The sequence below is a fragment of the Bombina bombina genome, chromosome 2 (assembly GCF_027579735.1).
Source record: "Bombina bombina isolate aBomBom1 chromosome 2, aBomBom1.pri, whole genome shotgun sequence".
NCBI classification, from domain to species: domain Eukaryota; kingdom Metazoa; phylum Chordata; class Amphibia; order Anura; family Bombinatoridae; genus Bombina; species Bombina bombina.
The window spans coordinates 702,076,939-702,099,553 of record NC_069500.1 but is presented as its reverse complement, the minus strand read 5'-3'; the positions used below and the strand labels follow the sequence as shown (position 1 = coordinate 702,099,553).

Here is a 22,615-nt window from a genome sequence, read left to right as displayed (position 1 = left end):
AATCTGCCGCTCCATACAGCGCTGCCACCTATGTTATCCCTATAAATACAAAGTTGCCTGTAAAATAAATATTAATCCTAAAATAGCTATAATATAATTATAATTTATATTGTAGCTATATTAGGGTTTATTTTACAGGTAAGTATTTAGCTTTAAATAGGAATAATTTATTTAATAAGAGTTAATTTATTTCGTTAGATTTAAATTATATTTAATTTAGGGGGGTGTTAGTGTTAGGGTTAGACTTAGCTTTAGGGGTTAATCCATTTATTACAGTAGCGACGAGATTCGGTCGGCAGATTAGGGGTTAATAATTGAAGTTAGGTTTCGGCGATGTTAGGGAGGGCAGATTAGGGGTTAATACTATTTATTATAGGGTTAGTGAGGCGGGAGTGAGGCGGATTAGGGGTTAATAAGTGTAGGCAGGTGGAGGCGACGTTGAGGGGGGCAGATTAGGGGTTAATAAATATAATATAGGGGTCGGCGGTGTTAGGGGCAGCAGATTAGGGGTACATAGGGATAACGTAGGTGGCAGCGCTGTACGGAGCGGCAGATTAGGGGTTAATAATAATATGCAGGGGTCAGCGATAGCGAGGGCAGCAGATTAGGGGTTAATAAATATAATATAGGGGTCGGCGGTGTTTGGGGCAGCAGATTAGGGGTTCATAGGGATAATGTAGGTGGCAGCAGTGTGCGGTCGGCAGATTAGGGGTTAAAAAATTTTAATCGAGTGGCGGCGATGTGGGGGGACCTCGGTTTAGGGGTACATAGGTAGTTTATGGGTGTTAGTGTACTTTAGAGCACAGTAGTTAAGAGCTTTATAAACCGGCGTTAGCCCAGAAAGCTCTTAACTACTGACTTTTTTTTGCGGCTGTAGTTTTGTCGTTAGATTTCTAACGCTCACTTCAGCCACGACTCTAAATACCGGCGTTAGAAAGATCCCATTGAAAAGATAGGATACGCAAATGACGTAAGGGGATCTGCGGTATGGAAAAGTCGCGGCTGGAAAGTGAGCGTTAGACCCTTTCCTGACTGACTCCAAATACCAGAGGGCGGTGAAAACCAGCGTTAGGAGCCTCTAACGCTGGTTTTGACGGCTACCGCCCAACTCTAAATCTAGCCGGTAGTTTTTTAAAAAAACAAGTTAAACTGAAGTGAAAACATTTCAGTTTAATTTGTATTTGTTGCAAACTTAGACTTTCTATCCATCCCAGGGGTAATTACTTTAATCTCTCTGAAACTTTCAGATTCCACCCTTTTTGTTTTAGAATTCAATGTGTTCAGCTTCTGAAAAGTGTGCACTATAATTTTCTCTCCAAACTAGAGAATCTTTATTATTGGGCCCATAGAAATTAATGAAGACTTCTGAAGCTGACACTTTTTCAGTTTTATTATAAATAGAACAAATACAAAGTGCAATGTAATTTGTAAAAGATACACATAAATATACAAAGTATGAGTCTAATTTGTTAAAGTTACACAGAAACTTTCACAAAGTATTATTGGAATTTGCAAAATCATAATCCTAAATACACTGCTATATACATAATCTATATCTATTAAAAAATAAAGTGCAACGTTTAAATGTTATAAAGTTAATCAGAAGTGTAAAGTAATATAAAATACAAAGCTCAAAGTGTAAATGCAGCAAAAATGTCATGTCATGCATTGCTATATTGCACTGAGCTTGTCTCTTCTAAACCTACAGAAAAGCAGGGAATGTCCCTTGGAAAAGTATAGCAAAATCTGCCTTTTTAGAATTTTCACTAGCAGATAGGTATATATCAATGGTTTTCAAACATGTCCTGAGACCTCCCTAAAAGTTCAGATTTTGGGGATATCTGAACTAGAGCACAGGTGAAATAATTAGCTAATTTGTAAACATGGTTATTAACGTGCTCTCACCCAAGGAAATCCTGAAAATCTGGCCTGTTAGGGAGGTTTGAGGAGAAGATTGAAAACCAGTGGTTTATATCATTTGGCACTAAGAGTGAATAGAAAATGAACATTTTATTAACTCTCTGTCGAACCACTGAGGGTGATTTTTACAACTGGCAAGCCCATACAATTGATGCCATTCTCATTTGGAAAAAGGGCACAAGATGGTTGCTTTGCATAATATGGCTGACATAATATTAAATAATTTTGCATCAAAAGTGCTATTTTATTTAGACCTTGCTGGTAAATGTAAAAACGTATAAAGAAAGTCACTCTCTGAAGCTGGCACTTTCTCAAATATATATATTTGGCCAACATTAGTGCATTTAACAAAGGTGTAAATTTGTGTTACCATTTAAACATATTATTAGGCTTAGAGGGTTTGTGTTTATTGAACATGAGTCATTCTACTTGGCCCATTCTGCTTTATAGATTCCCTAACATTAAAAATACTCAAGTAAAATGCATTCAACATTAATCTGAATTACCTTTACATGTAAACGTTACATTGTCCCAGGATTCATTTAAAGTGCATCTTGACACAGTCTGGTTCTCAGAGTTATAAAAGCCTTTCACACATTTGTAGTGCACTTCACTTCCTAGCTTAGCAGCTCCACTCCAAATCATTTCTGTTTTAGGTATAGAAGGTGGAAGCCCGCAGTTTATCTCTTAAGGAAAGAAAAACGTGTCTTTATTGACAATTAAAACAACTTTTCAGGTTTAATTAATATAAACAATTCATTAAATGTATCCCTGAATTTAACATTAGTCTAACATTTAAACTTCATACTGTAATCAAGTGGTGCATTAAAGTGATCAGCTGATTTATATAGTGCTAAATATAAATGTGACAAGCTTAACATGCTCAAATTGATGGTTATTATTAACTCTTTACAAACAGAACCCACAAACATGCATTAAAGGGGCAGTCTAGTCAAAATTAAACTTTCATGATTCCGATAGGACATGCAATTTTCCAATTTACTGTTAGCAAATTTGTTTTGTTCCCTTGGTATTCTTTGTTAAAAGCTAAACCTAGGTAGGCTCATATGCTAATTTCTAAGCCCTTGAAGGTCTCCTTTTATCTCAGTGAATTTTGAAAGTTTTTCCCTGCTAGACAGCGCTAGTTCATGTGCATCATAAAGATAACATTGTGCTCACTCCCATGGAGTAATTTATGTGTCAGCACTGATTGGTTAAAATGCAGGTCTGTCAAAAGAACTTTGATAAGGGGGCAGTCTGCAGAGGCTTAGATACACGGTAATCACAGAGGTAAAAAGTTTTATAGTATATTTGGTAAGTTTAGTGTCTTAAGAATGCTCACACATCTTAATATAATGTCAAAGAACTAGGGAAGCACATAATCCATTAAATAATTAGAGGTGCACCATTTGTTAAATCCAGTGGAGTAAATTCATTGAGCTGCATTCACAGCATTTAAAACGTTTCAGTGCATTATCAAGTCAGTTTATACTTTATCATCTCCCACCTCAGAGCTGGCAAAGATAAGTCACCATGACAGGCTCTTGCACAATGATACATTTTCCTCAATATATGTGAACCACAAATACTGAGAAAAAAACAAAATTTATGCTTACCTGATAAATGTATTTATTTCCAGATATGGTGAGTCCACATCGTCATCATTTACTGTTGGGAATATCACTTTTGGTCAGCAGGAGAAGGCAAAGAGCACCACAGCCAAGCTGATAAGTATCACTCCCCTTTCCACAACCCCCAGTCATTCGACCAAAGTGAAATGGAGAAAAAAGGAGTAACAGAAGGTGTAGAGGTGCCTAAGGTTTAGACAACAATAACTGTCTTAAAATAAAGGGCGGGGCCGTGGACTCACCATATCCGGAAAGAAATACATTTATCAGGTAAGCATAAATTTTGTTTTCTTTCCTAAGATATGGTGAATCCACAGCGTCATAATTTACTGTTGGGAACCAATATCCAAGCTAGAGGACACAGATGACTAGGGAGGGACAAGACAGGTAGACTTAAAGGCACCACCACTTGAAGAACCTTTCTCCCAAAAGAAGCCTCAGCTGAGGCAAAAGTATCAAATTTGGAAAATTTGGAAAAATTATACAAAGAGGACCAAGTTGCAGCCTTGCTGTCAGGGTTTTTTCCCTGCTTTGTTTGCCATGTGCTGCTGGCAGCCATTTTATTCACCTCTCTTGCTGAGTCTGGTGCAGAGTGGAACAACAATTTTCTGATTAATATTTCTGTCCGAAACCACTTTAGGAAGAAAACCTAACTAAGGTACGAAGAACCGCCTTATCGGCAATAAAGATAAGATAAGGCGAATCACACTGCAAAGCTGAGAGTTCTGAGACTCTCTGAGCAGAAGAGATAGCAATAAGAAACAAAACCTTCCAAGATAACAACTTAATATCTATGGAATGCAATGACTCAAACGGAACCTGCTGCAAAACTTTAAGAACAAGGTTAAGGCTCCAAGGCGGAGCAACAGGTCACACAGGCCTGATTCTGACCAAGGCCTGACAAAAAAATTGCACATCTGGCACGTCCGCCAGACGCTTATGTAGCAAAATAGATAATGCAGAAATTTGAACCTCCAGGGTACTTACTGACAAACCCTTCTCCAGACCTTCCTGGAGAAAGACAAATCCTAGGAAACTTGATCCTACTCCAAGAGTAACCCTTGGATTCACACCAATAAAGATATCTGCGTCATATCTTATGGTAAATCTTTCTAGTAACAGGCTTGCAAGCCTGAATCATGGTCTCAAGCAGTCAGCTTCAGAGAAACGAAATTTGGGTGAAGTAAGAGACCCTGAGTTAGAAGGTCCCTTCTTAGAGGCAGTCTCCAAGGTGGGAGAGAAGACATCTCCACTAGATCTGCATACCAGATCCTGCGAGGCCACACAGGGGCTATTACAATCACTGGGGCTCTCTCCTGTTTGATACGAGCAATGACTTGTGGAATGAGAGCAAACGGAGGAAACAGGTATGCCAGCCTGAAATCCCAAGGGAACGCCAGAGCATCTATCAGAGCGGCCTGTGGATCTCTCGCCATCAGAACCAACTCCGGCACCCCCCCCCATTTGAAGGTTAAGCTGAAGAACACCTCCAGATGGAGTTTGCACTCTCCAGGATGAAAAGTCTGCTCAGGAAATCCGCTTCCCAGTTGTTCACTCGTAGAGTGTGGATGGCAGATAGACAACAATTCTGAGCTTCCGCCCACTGAACAATCAGAGCCACCTCCTTTATGGCTAAGGAACTCAGAGTTCCTCCCTGGTGGTTGATGTAAGCCACTGAGGTTATGTTGTCTGACTGGAACCTGATAAACTGGGCTAAGGACAACTGAAGCCAAACCATCATGGCATTGTAAATTGCTCTCAACTGCAAGATGTTGATGGGGAGAGCTGACTCCTCCCGAGTCCAAAGTCCCTGTGCCTTTAACGAGTCCCAGACTGCTCCCCAGCCCAGCAGGCTGGCATCCATGGTCACAATCACCCAGAAAGGTCTCAGAAAGTACGTGCCCTGAGACAGATGTTCCTGAGAAAGCCACCACGGGAGAGAGTCTCTTGTCGACTGGTCTAGATCTATCCTCTGAGACAGATTTGCATTATCCCCGTTCTATTGTCTGAGCATGCACAACTGCAGAGCTCTCAAATGGAATCGAGCAAAGGGAATGATGTCCAGGGAAGCCACCATCAGACTCAGAGGCATAACTAGAAACCACAGGGCCCAGGTGCAAGAATCTAAGACTCCCCCCCCCAAAAAAATGGTGAATTTGATACATATCATTTAAAAAAAAACAAAAAAAAACATTTAACACAGAAAATAAAATGTGAATCAGATTACATGTCTGCAAAAGGAGGTACCCTGTGTCCACAGTCTGTGAGATGGTCTGACCCCTATTACTGTATATAGTGACACTGTTTAACCCACCAGTATTGTATATAGTGAGTTAGTGACACAGTCTGTAATTTGCCGGTAAGATGGCTGACCTGACCCTACCCGCCCCAGTACTTTATAAAGTGACCACAGAAGTCTGTGACATGGTCCAGTCCCCCCGTACTGTATATAGTGGTACTGTATAGTGACACTGTTTATCCACCACCCCCCACCCCCATGCTGTAGTAACAAGGTCTGTAATTTGCTGGTTCTGCATAAATACACACACAGTCACATACATACATATTCATGATATCCGTGCAGGCACTGGCAGGTAAAGTTTTTTATTGGAATTTTTTTTTTTTTTAAGCAGGGCCCCCACCCTCGGGGGCCCAGACGCAGTTGCAACCTCTGCACCCCCTGTAGTTCTGCCCCTGATCAGACCGATTACCTCCATACATTGATCCACTAATGGCCGGACAGTAGACTGTAGAGTGAGGAAAGAATTTTGTCTCTTCTGACCTCTGCCAGAAAAATTTTCATCGATAGGGAATCTATTATGGTCCCTAAGAAAAACTACCCTTGTAGATGGAACAAGGGAGCTTTTCTCCAGATTCACTTTCCATACGTGGGAACGTAGAAAAGGCAACAAGATCTCTGTGTGAGATTTTGCTTGTTGAAAAGGTGGCACCTGAACCAATATGTCGTCCAGGTAGGGCACCACTGCAATTCCCCGAGACCGTATCACTGCCAAGAGAGCCCCCAGAACCTCTGAGAATATTCTGGAAACTGTGGCAAGGACAAACGGAAGAGCCACAAACTGAAAGTGTCCAGAAAAGCAAATCTCAGAAATTTGTGATGATCCATGTGAATAGGAACATGAAGGTATGCATCCTTTAGGTCTATGGTCATTATGAACTGACCCTCTAGCACTAAAGGAAGAATGGAGCAGATATTCTCCATCTTGAAGGACGGTACTCTGAGAAACTTGTTTAGACATTTCAGGTCTAAAATAGGTCAGAAAGTTTTTTAAAAGAGAGGTGCTAAACGTACTTCAAAAATGCCTCACTGTTATCTGGCCTGCAGATAAATTTAAGAGGAAGGACCTGCCTCTGGGATGAAAGGTATGAATTCTAGTTAGTAAACCTGAGATACTATGTCCGAAACCTATCTGGGGCCTCTCATATTCATGTTTGAAGACAGAGAGATTCAGCCCCCCACTAGGTCCGATCCCGGATAGGAGCAAACTCCATTAGGTCAATTAATCTTGTCTTGTGGTAGAAAAAAAACTTTTCCCCTCCATAATATCAAAAATATTCCTGACCGATCAGGACCGAAATAAGGTCTTACCCTTGTAAAGAAGCGCCCAATATTTTGGACTCAGGGGGAAGTGCACTGACCAAGAATATAGACAACGCTCCGCGGGCTAGATCAGCAAAGCCAGAATCTTGCTCATGGCTTAAAGACTGGGAAGGTAGCGTCAGAATTAAAAGCATTGGCTAGCATAAAAGCCTAAATTCTATTCTGCATCTCCCCCAAAGGAATCCATACCAAAATGGAATCAGACAAGGCGTCACACCAATCAGATGCCGCACATGTGCCATGTAAGCTTCAGCTTAGTCCATTGATCCTGAAAAGAGTAACTATCCTCTCTAGGAATTGTAGTTCTCATAGCCAGAGTAGATATAGCCCCTACTACAGTAGACACCCTGCGACATGATATATAATGGAGATAGCTACAGGAAACATCTTTTCAAAGATAGGAGATAGGGAAAAAAGGAATCCCTGAATTCTCCAATTCCTGTGAAAAATCTCATAGCAAGGTCTGGAACAGGAAAAACTTCCAAAGAGGAATCCTAGTAGATATAAAGTTTACTAGATTCTTAGGATTGATAACGACAGGCGTATCGGAGTCGCTCAAAAATAGCCAGAACCCCCTTTGACTATACACAAGGTATAAAAGCATACATCTGAAGGAGACCACTTCAGTATCAGATGAAGGAATTATACTATCCAAATCTGAGATTTCACCCTCAGAGACTACTGGTGCATTTTTATCATCCGACATATGAGGAAGGATAATAGTAGCAGGAGATGGAACAGAAACCTTACTATCTGAATCTATTATGTTCCTTTGCGAATTCCCTGAAACAAAGGAAAAGCAGATAATGCCGAAGATACTGCAAAAGATATCTGAGTAGGAAAACTCTGCAGGCAAATAAACTCCGCCAGGAGAATGAGAGAAACCGCAGGGCACTGCATGTGACACCATGGAGGCTTGGGACATTTAAGAAGAAAGCTGTGGCATTGCCTAAACAGCATCAACCTGGGAGACATTGGGTTCAGCGTGCAACAATCTATCTCAATATGAGAAAGATCCAGCTAAGTAAACATCACAGAATTGAAAAATAACAATTTGTACTACAATACATAACAAAACAAGTAACCCAACATAGAGGCTTCCATGTCCTATGTCACAAGGAAGAAAAACAAAATAAATTTCTCTAAATTGTAATATTGAGAAATGTTCTGAAAATTGTTGTGCACTGTTACTTTAAGGTCCCAGGGGACATTCCTGCTTACTTTCCTTAGACTAATACTAAGCTAGTAAAACCAGATAAACAATAATAAAGAATCCCAATGCCTCAGAGACTGAGTTATTAAAAGGCTTCTATGAAAATAAACTGATGAGTCATGATTGGCTAATATGGCCAATCCCCCCATGCTGCACGATCTTATCAAAAGAGCTAAAGAAATTGCTCTCCACTATCAGGCATTTTGTCAAGCTAAAAGCGTCAGCAAAAAGCAAATACTATTAGGCATTTTTCTTAGACTAGCCCTTAATGTATGCTAACAGAGAATCCGCCACTCTGATCGCTAATAAAGTCGGAGGCTAAGGCGGAGAAATTAGTCACATGACCCGCCGATGAAAACCTGCGCCATTATACAGGCATGTGTCTCCTATTATGAGCTTAAGTCCTTCCCTCTACTAAAAAACTGACATTGCAGTGACGTAGCCCCAAACACTGAAAAAAATATTAAATGGACACTAAACCCAAATTTTTTCTTTCGTGATTCAGATAGAGCATGCAATTTTAAGCAACTTTCTAATTTACTCCTATTATCAATTTTTCTTTGTTCTCTTGCTATCTTTATTTGAAAAAGAAGGTATCTAAGCTTTTTGTTTGGTTCAGCACTCTGGATAGCACTTTTTTATTGGTGGATGAATTTATCAACCAATCAGCAAGAACAACCCAGGTTGTTCACCAAAAATGGGCCAGCATCTAAACTTAAATTCTTGCATTTCAAATAAAGATACCAAGAGAATTAAGAACATTTGATAATAGGAGTAAATTAGAAAGTTGCTTAAAATGTCATGCTCTATCTGAATCACGAAAGAAAAAATTTGGGTTCAGTGTCCCTTTAAGCATTTCTACATGTTATACATAGAGGGAATGGCAATTAAACAAATTCCTAGCACGGTCTGAACAAATTCCTAGCACGGTCTGATGATTGTGCAATAGGAAAACATAGCCGACTCAGATAAACCCAAACGGAAGAGCTGCGGCTTTCATAAAATAAATGCAGCCTCACTGCAAACGATCAGTCTGCATAGAACAGTGACATAGCTAATATTTAGCTCTGGCATACATATAAGGCATAACACTAACACATGAAGCGTCTTATGCTAGCTGAACCCAAAAATAAATAAATAAGATGTATACACTTTATTTCAATAAAAGTAAAAACCTGTCTCCTTTCATAAGTGCCTGTTTTCTACCTGACAAAAGTCTTACCAAGGATATATGTGTCCCATATAATGTTGCAGGTTTTGAACCCATTAAGTGCACAGTCTCCCACCTAAAAGACCAAAAGGCACTTACCCCTGTATCTAGCCGTCCGGCAGGAGGACAACCTACCTGGTGTGAGAGGATGCCACTCCTCACAGAGACCTGTAGAGAAAAGAAAGAACAGAATGAGGAAAATGCAGCAAGGCCTATCTTACAAGTTCCTCACTGCTTTAAAGTCACCACCGCCCTACTGAAGAGGCTAACGTGGAGTACAGCTAGACCCAATCCTTGAAAAAGGGGACTTTCTAAATTAGTTAAAATCTTGCTTGTAGCAAAAGAATCCAAGTTTTCTTCAGACACCAAAACTTCACCTCCTCCATGCACCAAGGCAAAGAGAATGACTGGGGGTTGTGGGAAGGAGAGTGATACTTAACAGCTTTGCTGTGGTGCTCTTTGCCTCCACCTGATGGCCAGGAGTGATATTCCCAACAGAAAAATGATGACGCCGTGGACTCACCATAAATCCCTTTTCGCTAGTAATATAGCACAAAATGTTTAGTTTTAAAACATGTTGCAATGCAGTTTCGATCTTTATTTTGCCTTCCTTTCTTCTAATTGTAGTCTTTTCATTCCCAGAGAGAGGCTAGAGGGATTTCTATGGAATGCAGAGCGCTGACATGTTGTACAGTGATTGGTTGATTTGCGCAGTAGCTATTTTATATGTGTCCCTAATAGGCCACAGCAAAAGAAATACAATCAACAGTATTCAAATGGATTTTCAAGGGGTATATCCTGGGTTTAAAAAAATGCATATTTTTGTAGCAAAATAACAGTTTTAGTTACTTTTAAACATTTTTTTAGCATGCAGATATTTTACAATGTTGTGAATAATTTCTAATGCATAAATAAAATGACTTTATGGTCCCTTTTAGTCAATACATGTGCACTAGTTTATGTGCTGTACCTTTACATATCAAAGTAGCTCCTTCCCAGATTCCATCTGCTGTGCAGACTGCGGCGCTATTTCCGCTGTCAGCAACAAATCCTTCAGCACACTCATAGGTCACAATATTTCCAAACTTTGTATTACTTGGTGAATTTATTACAGTATGAGGTAAAGGCTTTGGCCGCCCACAGTCAATGGCTGAAACAAAGATATAAAAAGATTTGGTGCTAAAGAAATACATAAAAATGTTATGCAGCGCTTATGTAGCATGTTGCAGGTTTACATTACATAATGTAAGTTTTTTTTTTACACTAAATAGCTGTGCACAATAAGAACTACATTAGTTCTATGGTTGAAATGATTTATGGCTTGCTACAGTGCAGCTCAATAAACTTAAAGGGGCATGCCACCCACATTTTTTCTTTTATGATTTAGAAAGAGAATGCAATTTTAAACATCTTTCTAATTTACTTATATTTTCTAATTTGTTTTATTCTCTTGATATTCTTTGATGAAAAGCATATCTAGATATGCTCACTAGCTGCTGATTGGTTGCTGCACATAGAAGCCTCGTGTGATTGGCTCACCATGTGCATTGCTTTTTCTTCAACTAAGGATATTTAAAAAATGAAGCAAAATAAATAATAGAAATAAATTGTAATGTTGTTTAAATTTCTATTCTCTATCTGAATCATGAAAGAAAGATGGGTTTAGTGGCCCTTTAAAGGAACACTGAACCCAAATTTTTTCTTTCATGATTCATATAGAGCAAGCAATTTTAAGCCACTTTCTAATTTATTCCTATTATCAATTTTTCTTCGTTCTCTTGCTATCTTTATTTTAAAAAGAAGACATCTAAGCTGTTTTTTTATTCAGAACTCTGGACAGCACTTTTTTATTGGTGGATGAGTCTATCCACGAATCAGCAAGAACAACCCTGGTTGATCACCAAAAATGGGCCGGCATCTAAACTTACTTTCTTGCATTTCAAATAAAGATACCAAGAGAATGAAGAAAATGTGATAATAGGAGTAAATTAGAAAGTTGCTTAAAATGTCATGCTCTATCTGAATCACGAAAGAAAAAAATTGGGTACAGTGTCCCTTTAAGGAGACATCAAACCCAAATAGTTTCTTTAATGATTAAGACAGAGCTTCAAATTTGCTTCATTCTGTGTATTCATTGTTGAAGGATAGAGCACACCATGTTAAACAACTTCTATTATCACATTTTATTTGTTTTCTTGTTATCCTTTGCTGAAAAGCAGAAAAGCAAATTCAGGAGTGTGCACGTGTCTGCAGCACTATATGGCAGCAGTTTTACAACAATGTTATACATTAGCAAGTGCACAAGATGGCAGCACTATTTCCTGTCATGTAGGGCTCCAGATGTATGCAAGTTACCTATCTAGATATCTCTCAAACAAAGAATAACATGAGAACAAAGCAAATTTGATAATAGAAGAAAACATTAAGGTTATATGTCCCTTTAACACATCTGGTGAGCGAAAGACAAGAGGCATATATGTGACGCCTTCTATCACAAGCTAGCTCCCAGTACTTCTCAACAAAGGCTTCCAAAAGAAAAAAGCAATTGGAGAGTAGCTTAAAGTTGCATTCTAAATCTTAAGCATGAAAGTATAATTTAGACTTTAGAGTTGGTATAACATTCACTTTGTTAGTAAAATCATCAATAATATTAATAACATTTGACAGCATTTATAAACCTGCATTTAACATGGAATGAACATTTAAGTAAAAACAATAGATGCACTACTATAGCTAGTGTTTTATATATGACAAATGAAAACACTATAATATTGCACTATATAGTCTTTTATCTTGCTTTTTGCTATACATGGAATGTGTGCATGTGCCATGCTCCCCAGAAGGCTGGAACTCTAATTCTTTAAAGGGACATTGTACACTAGATTTTTCTTTGCATAAATGTTTTGTAGATGATCCCGTTATATAGCCCATCTGGGTGTATTGCTAATTTTTAAATAATATTGTGCTGATTTTCAGGCTCCTAACCAAGTCCCAAGGTTTTAGATGTATACTGATGTCTACAGACTTCAAACTGCTTCTGTTTGTATAATGGACCTTTTCATATGCAGAGGAGGGGGGAGGCTATCAGCACCTTTCAGTGGGTGCCCCAGGCTTATCTCATTAGCAGTGTTAAATTGAGAGCTTCTAAGTATGTTTTTAAAAGGTTTTACACTGGATTTTTATATTAGTATCTGTGCATATTATTCTTTATAGTAGTGTCTACTACATGCAGTTAAATGAAAATTGGTGTATACTGCCCCTTTAAGTATGCACAGTGATTGCTTAGAGTAATGGACAGCTAGCCCTAAATGGGCACAAGCAAGAAAGATAGGATAAGATGCTCATTAGAGTTTTAACTCATATAGGCCAAGATTACAAGTAGAGCTGCACTAACATGCAGAGCTTTATTTTGTGCTTATTCTTGTGCAAATAATAATGCTGGTTAGGGTATATTACAAATATCAAAGTATTTTTAACACACCCTATACTTTCAATGCAAAGTGATAGTAGCTCCTATTACAAGCAGCAGGTTCTGTGTTCTGCTTAATCCTAAATACCACTTTTAACATCCTGGTATTAAGTATTAACACTTCAGTAACACGTACAAATTCTGTAGATGTAGTGAAAATTCCCAACTACGTTAGTGGATTTTTGCACTTGATTGGCTTTGCGCTCAAGTGTTATCCACCATAAATCATTTTAGTGTGGGCCCTCAAAGAAACTATTACCTGAGGGAAATTATGATTATGATTACGACAAACATTAACTATGGATTTATAATACCAGCAATGTTAACACTCCATACTGCTCTTGCATATTTGCAATAAACTTTTAATCTTGGCAGTTCATTTAAAATCCAATACATAATTGCTGCATATTATAAATAAAAAATTACTGTCCATTAAAAGTTACTCCCTTAGAAGCTACATCCTACTGGTTCTCTTATGAATTTTTTCTCAACACATTTAATTTCAGTCCCACCTTTGCACAACAAAGTGACTCCTTCCCATTTTCCATTTTCCATACAAACTGAAGTATCATAGCCGCTCTCTGAAATAAATCCATTTGTGCACTTGTATGTAACATTATTTCCAAAAGTGGTATTCACTGCTGAGTGAATTACAGTATTGGCTAAAACCGATGGAGGTCCACAGTCAATAGCTGGAAAACAGACACACAGAATAAAAAGTTTCAACTAAAATCAATGTTAAATTATAAAGGAGTGTATTTATTAATGTCAACAACACTGTGAAGTATTTCTCATTTCTCAGTACGCCCATCTCAGCTTATTTAAACAGAGCTGCAGTGAACAATAGTTATTTCCACTAAAATAACTATAAAGAACCTGTTTGTAGTCGCTTACGGTTCCTGGTCAAACACACCTCAGACTACAGATATTAATGTTTTCTCTACTACAAAGATGGCTGGTTAACTAAGGACCAGGTCTTCTACTTCATTCTGACCTACATAGCTCTTGCAAGCAATAATTGTCTCCTTTTCTCTCACAGAAAACCTGTAGGCCAGTAATTAATCTACCATGGCAGTGATGAAGGGTCAGTAGGGGCTGGTGCATTTAGGCATCATTTATGGAGTAAAAAGGTAAAATCAAAGAGAGGAACACAGCGGAGGCAGAAATATTCATTCACAAATCTGTCCTTTATACCTTTCATGTGTTGAGACGATTTTCAACCTCAGACTATTGCATTTAAAGATATACAAGAACTTACTTACAACTCATACTTACCTTGTATATTCTGTAAGAAGTTAATGCAAACATTTGTAAAATCAAACTCCCTTGGACCTCACTTACTTTACTCCTATGGGCTCGATTTATCAAACCCTTCTCCTCCTTATGACTGCAGGTTCTCACAAGAGAACCTGCAGTCAGGATTTATCAAGCTGCGGTCATCAGACCACTGCTTCCCTACCATGTTCTTCACCTCTTAGGTTGAGAATTTCAATCTCCCCAGTCTCATCCGACCGGGAGATTGACAGCTTCTGCCTGCATGTGATTGGCTGTGCATGGGTAGAGGTCATTTGCTGGCTGCCAGAGGAGAGTTCAGGCAGACAGGGACAAATATGTACGCCTCTGTCTGCCCGAGATTGATAAATCGAGCCCTTATCGTCACAGCTGGTGACCAAAACCTTGAGCAGTGGAGGCAGCGTGAGCGCAGGCCTGTACTCTCTATCACCAAGATTACAAGTTATGCTCTAAACCCGGTGCGTAAATAAACGCTAAAAATTTAGCGTACCGCACTTCCAATAGCGCTGCCATTACAAGTTACAGAAAAACCTTCTTGTGCTGTGCGTTATTGTGCTTTAAGCTCCATACTGCACAAAAGTCAAGGCCTGACATGATGTGCTTGTGCACGTATTTCCCCATAGACATCAATGAAGAGAAAGTTTTAGAAAAAAAAATAACACTTGCGATCACAGAATGGCGATCGCTATAATGCAATCCCCATTGATGTCTAACATAAACCCCTAGTCTAAATAACTGTAATCCACCACCCCCCACGACATTTGCCGACATTAAATAAAGTGATTAACCCCTAAACCCGTCACCTCCTGCATCGCTAACACCTAAATAAACATATTAACCCCTTAACCGCAGGCCCTCCACATCGCTAACACCTAAATAAACCTATTAACCCCTAAACTGCTGGCCCCCCCACCATCGCAACTACTATAATAAAGTTATTAACCCCTAAACTGCTGGGCCCCACATCGCAACTACTATAATAAAGCTATTAACCCCTAAACTACCACCCCTCCACATTGCAACTACTATAATAAAGCTATTAAACCCTAAACCACCAGCCCCCCATATTGCAACTACTATAATAATGCTATTAACCCATAAACCGCCACCCCCCCCTCACATCAGGACACTAAATTACACTATTAACCCCTAAACCTAACTATCTAATTTAAAATAAATAAAAACTTACCTCTGAAATAAAAAAACCTAAGCTTAAACTATAAATAAGAATATATCTGAATACACAAAGTTAGACCTGCGCTCGCAAAATTATAGTATTAATAGCCTACAGAAACAGGTGTTTTCTCTAAAGACACCTTAAATAACCTACAAAAACTATTTGATCAGTACCAAACCAGGTGCCTAATCAATACTAAACTCTGTGGCGCTGTAAAAACAGCTAAACTTGTGCGCAAAGATCGAGTGTCCCTGCTGTAAGCAGATAAACAGCCACTGGGACCCACACTGTGGGAGCCGTCCGACACCTTCCGGTGTAAGTAAGACGTTTATCACCTCATTTGGGAATTATTTGCTTGCCTGTGACACGTTTCTCTTGTCTTGTCTTTCTCCTGCATAGGATTAGTATTGCAATGCTGGAGCATATCTAACAAAGAGACTTTAATACACTGGGTCGTATCTCCACTAATTCGATTGGAATTTCATTTAGAGACTGAGTATATTGGTTTACTACTCTATATGTATGCTATGTCTCAAGGATAAACCATTCTCATTTTTTTACTAATATTGTGTGGTTTATGCAATTTTTTTCCTGGGAATTTTAAAGTGTTTTGATTTGTCTATGAATTGTTGATGAACTGTTTTTATCTGTTTATTATGAATTGTTTATGAATTGTTTCTAATTAGTTTATGAATTGTCTTGCATAATTAAATGTGTATTGTGGTGAAAAGAATTTTATTATCGATTTATACATATACTATCAGAGGATGTTATTAGAAAATTCTAATACAATCTTGTTGAAATTATACTTTTTACTTATTTAAGAACTTTTGAGTTCATTTTCTATTTAGCCATCTAATTTATAGTTTTGCTGTTTTTACAGCGCCACAGAGTTTAGTATTGATTAGGCACCTGGTTTGGTACTGATCAATCTAATAGTTTTATTTTTTTAAAAACTATAAATAAACCTAACTTAACTATTTTTAAAAAATAAATAAATAAACGGAAAAAAAAAACTAAGTTACAAAATTAAAAAATCCTAACACTATGAAAAAAAAACCTAACATTACAAAAACCCCCACAAATTACGAAAAATAAAAAAAATATATAATATTACAAAAAATAATAAACTAAATTATCCCAAATAATAAAAATGATCTAATACCCCTATAAAAACAAAAACCACCTAATCTAACAATAAACTACCAATAGCCCTTAAAAGTGCCTTTTTGTAGGGCATTGATTTAAACAGCCAATAGGATTTAAGCAGCACTTATCCTATTGGCTGATCTGAATATTTCAGCCAATAGGAATGCAAAGTACCCCAAATATAAAAGGGATACCTTGCATTCAATTTTCAGAGTGTGGCAGACAACGCATAAAGAGGAGGCTCCGCGCTGGATGTTGTTGTCGCCGCTGGGGAGTTTTACTGTTAGGGAGTACTTTGTCATTTTTTTAAGGTAAAAGAGCTGATTGCTTCAGGGCAATGCCCTACAAAAGGCCATTTTAAAGGGATATTCCAGCCAAAATTGGAAACCACATGGATGTATTTCGGTATTGAACAGAAGCATTTTTGTAATATACATGTATTAGCAAATATGTTTCTAATAAAAGCTATAGCTGTTTCAAATGTGTATTTAAGTATGCAACGTGCACCAGCATTTTAAACACAGCACTTGCTCAGAGAACCTAAGGTGCTTGTACCATCTGGTAATTACTCAGTGACACAAGCCCCACTGGTGATCTGAACAGCTGCATTATTTAAACTGCTGGTACACTGAGACTATCTAGCTAAGCTTCACATGCACGCGCAGAGAAAAATGTTAACACTAAAATAGTGATGACTTTTACTAGAAGCATTTTTGACAATACATGTATAGTGCAAATATGTTTCTATTCAAAGATGTAATAAATGTGCATTTAATTTTTGACTGGAATGTCCCTTTAAGGGCTATTGGTAGTTTATTGTTAGATTAGGGGGTGCTTTTATTATTTTGGATAATTTTGTTTATTATTTTTTGTAATCTTGGATTTTTTTTTGTAATGTTAGTTTTTTGGGGGGTTTTCGTAGTTTTAGGATTTTTTAAATTTGTAACAGTTTTTTTATTTTTCATTTATTTTATTTTTTTCAAATAGTTATGCTAAGTTTATTTATAGTTTAAGCTTAGGTTTTATTTATTTCATAGGTAAGTTTTTATTTATTTTAAGGTAGTTATATTTGTAACTTTAATTTAAAGTTAGGGGGGGCGGCGGTTTAGAGGTTAATAGGTTTAATAGTTGCAACGTGGCGGGTCGGCGGTTTAGGGGCTAATAGGTTTATTTAGTGTTGCCGGTGTGGGGGTCGGCCGATTAGGGGTTAATAAGTAGTTTATGGGTGTTTGTGTAATTTGTAACATTTTTGTTATGAGTTTTGTGAAGCATTTTTGTTTCGCAAAATCCATAACTACTGGTCTCTGATCGTGGAATGGATCACAGCGGTATAAGCTATAATGCTAGTGTTATAGCCTGATTGCACAACCTGTAATACAGGTGACCTGAAAATTCCACACTCAAAAGCCATTTTTGAATTTGGAATGGAGAGTTGCGGTACAGGCTAAAACGCATGCGGTATAGCTGTACTGCGGCGACTTGTAATACGAGAGACCTACCATTCCGCTCAAAAAGGCCAATTTTTCAGCTGTATAGCCGTACTGCAAAACTTGTAATTTGGCCCTATAGTAGCTAGTGTTACAGCTTCCCATTGGCTGTAGCTCTCTGCGTCTGGAACAGAATAAATAGGGGCAGACAAGTGGGGAGAAGGACAAGTAGGGTTTGATTTTATAAAGTCTAACGTTGACTCTTATTTCTTCCATCATCTGTAAGGTAAGTACGTTTTGTAAGTAGTACTAGTTTTTAATGGGACGTTTTGTTTCCATTTAAAAGAACCATTAAACTTTGCACTTGTTCCACTTTCCCCAGGGAGTCATGGGTTAATACTTTTAGCTCACTTATCTGTGAGGTTTTGTTTACTCCTCTCAACCTCACATTCTCTGCACTCATTTGCTTTTTTAAAGTGGATTTTCAGTTTTCATGATAAGAAAATTATTATTTTCAATAGCAGGGAGCATACAAGGTAGTCTAGGTGTTAATGGTATTGTGTATATAAAAATATATGTTTATATTTAGCTATTAGATAAAAAAAAATATGTCTAGTTCAAAATCTTCCTTTTTTTTTTAATAATTAACCATTTCTTGATGGAGCTAATTTGTCTACATCGGAACAAAGTTCCAATATAAACAAATTGAAATCACGCAATGGTTCAGGGGGGACTGCCTATGACACACACTTGCCACGCCCTCCAGTCCACAATCCCATTTACCAAGCTGTTCTGGCTTCAGGACAGCGCAGTTAGGACGGCATGGAAGGTCCTAACAGCGGGAAAGGGTTAACTAAGACAAATCAGTGCTAAAATACCTTAAGGGAATAGAAGTGACTTGTCAAGCTACCCAGTCTGTTTCCTTAAAGGGACATGAAACCCCGCAAAAATCTTTCATGATATAGAAAGAGCATGCATTTTTAAACAACTTTCAAATTTACTTCTATTATATAATTTTCTTCATTTTCTTGATATCCTTTGTGGAACAGCATATTTAAAAAGGCTCTGTAGCTGCTGCTTGTGTGATTGTCTCATCCATATGCATCGCTATTTATTCAACAAAGGATATCTAAAGAATGAAGTAAATTAGATAATAGAAGTATATAGGGATGTTGTTTAAAATTGTATTATCTATCTAAATCATGAAAGGAATATTTTGGGTTTCATGTCCCTTTAACTGCACATGTGCAGACAGAATTCCTGCAATAGTTGTGTATTAGTTTGTGATTGGGTAGCAAGGGTTCTTTTGTTCTGGGGGACAGGGTAATTAGTGAAAAGAGAACAAAACAATATACTCATTTGACAAAATAAAGCTGCATTATTCATTTAAAATTTATTCTCAGATATTAAGGTTCATTGTTATGCAGCTTACAATTTGTGTAAATGTCCCTGCATTACTGTCAGTGCTTTTTTATTTAAAGGGACATAAAACCCAACATTTCTGTCATGATTCATATAAAGCATGTCATTTTAAACAACTTTCTTATTTTCCTTTTTTATCTAGTTTGTCTTTATAAAATGAAAACATTATGAGATATATTTATATTAATCATTCTTTGCTTTATAAAAGAGATATGCATTAATCTCTATAAATTAATTTGACTAAATACACAATAATTCTGAATGCTTCTATGCACTTAACATTCGTAATTTTAGATCTTTGCAGAAATGTTTGCTATATGAGACTATTACAAACAACCAGGTGCAATAAATCTTTTTTTTCCCTCGCATTTGCTTGGCTCTGCATTTATTTTTTATTTTTTTATTTATTTTTGGAAAAGCAATTATAAATGTTAAATCAAAACGTATGCTCTATATGCAATATTTTCTAGACATAAATAACAAGGCCATTATCCCCTGTCATTCCGTTGCATTAGTTAGCATTTTGTATGGATTTTTGTCATTCATGCCGGCTAAACTGGACTCTTTCAGCTAGATTACAAGTTTTGTCGGTAAAGCTGTGCGGGGCTAACAAGCAGCTTTTCCTCACCGCTCACTTACAGAGAGCGCTGGTATTACAGAGTTTTTTAAACCCGGCGTTAGCAGCAGAAAAGTGACGAAGAGCAAAATTTTGCTCCACATCTCACCTCAATACCAGCGCTGCCTACGGTATGGGTGAGCTGGCAAAACGTGCTCGTGCACGATTTCCCCATAGGAATCAATGGGGCAGAGCCGGCTGGAAAAAAAACCTAACACCTGCAAAAAAGCAGCGTAAAGCTCCTAACGCAGCCCCATTGATTACTATGGGGAAATACATTTATGTCTACACCTAACACCCTAACAAGAACCCCGAGTCTAAAGACCCCTAATCTTACACTTATTAACCCCTAATCCGCCGCCCCCGAAATCGCCGCCACCTGCATTATATTATTAACCCCTAATCTGCCGCTCTGAACACCGCCGCCACCTACATTATAGTTATGAACCCCTAATCTGCTGACCCCAACATCGCCAACACCTACATTATATTTATTAACCCCTAATCTGCCGCCCCCAATGTCGCTGCAACCTACCTACAATTATTAACCCCTAATCTGCTGCCCCCAACATCACCGCCACCATAATAAACATATTAACCCCTAAACAGCCGCACTCCCGCCTCGCAAACATTAGTTAAATATTATTAACTCATAATCTGCCGTCCCTAACATCGCCGCCACCTACCTACATTTATTAACCCCTAATCTGCCGCCCCAACATCGCCGCAACTATATTAAAGGGACAGTCAACACCAGAATTTTTGTTGTTTAAAAAGATAGATAATACCTTTATTTATTAACCCCTAAGCTGCCGCCCCCAACGTCGCCACCACTATATTAAAGTTATTAACCCCTAAAACTAATTCTAACCCTAACCCCCTAACTTAAATATAATTTACATAAATCTAAATACAATTACTACAATTAACTAAATTATTCCTATTTAAAACTAAATACTTACCTATAAAATAAACCCTAAGATAGCTACAATATAACTAATAGTTACATTGTAGCTAACTTAGGATTTATTTTCATTTTACAGGCAACTTTGTATTTATTTTAACTAGGTACAATAGTTATTAAATAGTTATTATTACACTAACCCCTTGAAGATCAGCCAATACGATTTTTTCTACCTTAATTCCGTGAATTCTATCAGCCAATTGGAATTGAAGGTACACCATCTTGGATGACTTAATTTAAAGGAACCTTCATTCTTCAGTTGGACTTCGTTGGAAGAGGATGCTCTGCGTCAGATGTCTTAAAGATGGACCCGCTCCGCGCTGGATGGAAGAAGATAGAAGATGCCGCCTGGATGAAGACTTCTGCCCGTCTGGAGGACCTCTTCTGGCCGGCTTGGATGAAGACTTCTGCCCGTCTGGAGGATCACTTCGCCCGGCTTCATTGAGGACTTTGGCCCGGTTGGGTGAAGACTTCTCAAGGTAGGGTGATCTTCAAGGGGTATCAATAGCTGTATCACATATATTAATTTGAGACAGCCCTAGGGGTTCAATCGCCAGGATTTCAAATTCAGAGTTTTGAGATCCTAATGAGAGAAAGGCCTTTGAGAAAGAAGGTCCTTTCTGAGAGGAGGCTGCCATTATATTAGAGCAGACTGAGGATCCCAAGACCTGGAACAATACTGGGACAGTTTGTGATTCAAACAAGAGGCCATGAGATCTATCTCTGGCAAGCATCAACGTCTCACTATCTGGTCAAAAACTTGCTGGTTTAGAGAGCTCTCCCCAGGTAAAAGACACTTGGACAATTATTCACAAGATCCTGCAGTGATGAAGTTCTGCCCAACTGATAATAGGGGACTCTTCCTTCATTGGCAGGGACCTGCAAATTCACTGTTAATGATTGATCAGACTACCAGCACAAATACCTCATACCAACTGTCAAGCATGGTGGTGGAGGGGTGATGATTTGGGCTTGTTTTGCAGTCACAGGACCTGTGCACCTTGCAGTCATTGAGTCAACATGAACTCCTCTGTATACCAAAATATTCTATAGTCAAATGTGAGGCTATCTGTCCGATAACTTAAGCTTGGCTGAAGTTGGGTCATGCAACAAGAGAATGATCCCAAACACACCAGCAAATTTACAACAGAATGGCTGAAAAAGAAAAGAATCAAGGTGTTGCAATGGCCCAGTTGAAGTCCAGACCTCAAATTGATTAAAATGCTGTGGTGGGACCTTAAGAGAGCTTTGCATAAACGAATGCCCGCAAGTCTCAATAAACTGAAGCAATATTGTAAAGAAGAGAGGGACTGTCAACAATTTGCCTTTCATTATCCCTTTAAGGCAAGATCTCCTCCCCTAACACATTTCTATTTATTCACTTCTTTTCCCAGAAATCATTGCTTGATTATTGGAAGTGGAATAGGAGACCAGTACCAGTCTTTCTATCTCCTTAACATTAAGAAGCCCTAAAGCTTTCTGACATTAATTATTTTCTAAATCTA

At 38.2% G+C, this 22,615-nt stretch overlaps 1 protein-coding gene across 1 annotated transcript in view; it reads right to left on the bottom strand.

The window, feature by feature from the left end:
* SUSD1 (sushi domain containing 1) overlaps positions 1–22,615 on the bottom strand; it is a 365,105-nt gene that overhangs the window by 187,163 nt on the left and 155,327 nt on the right. The window contains 3 exon segments of the mRNA XM_053700012.1: positions 2,427–2,606; positions 10,564–10,743; positions 13,575–13,754. Coding sequence (XP_053555987.1) covers positions 2,427–2,606; positions 10,564–10,743; positions 13,575–13,754 — 540 coding nt within the window.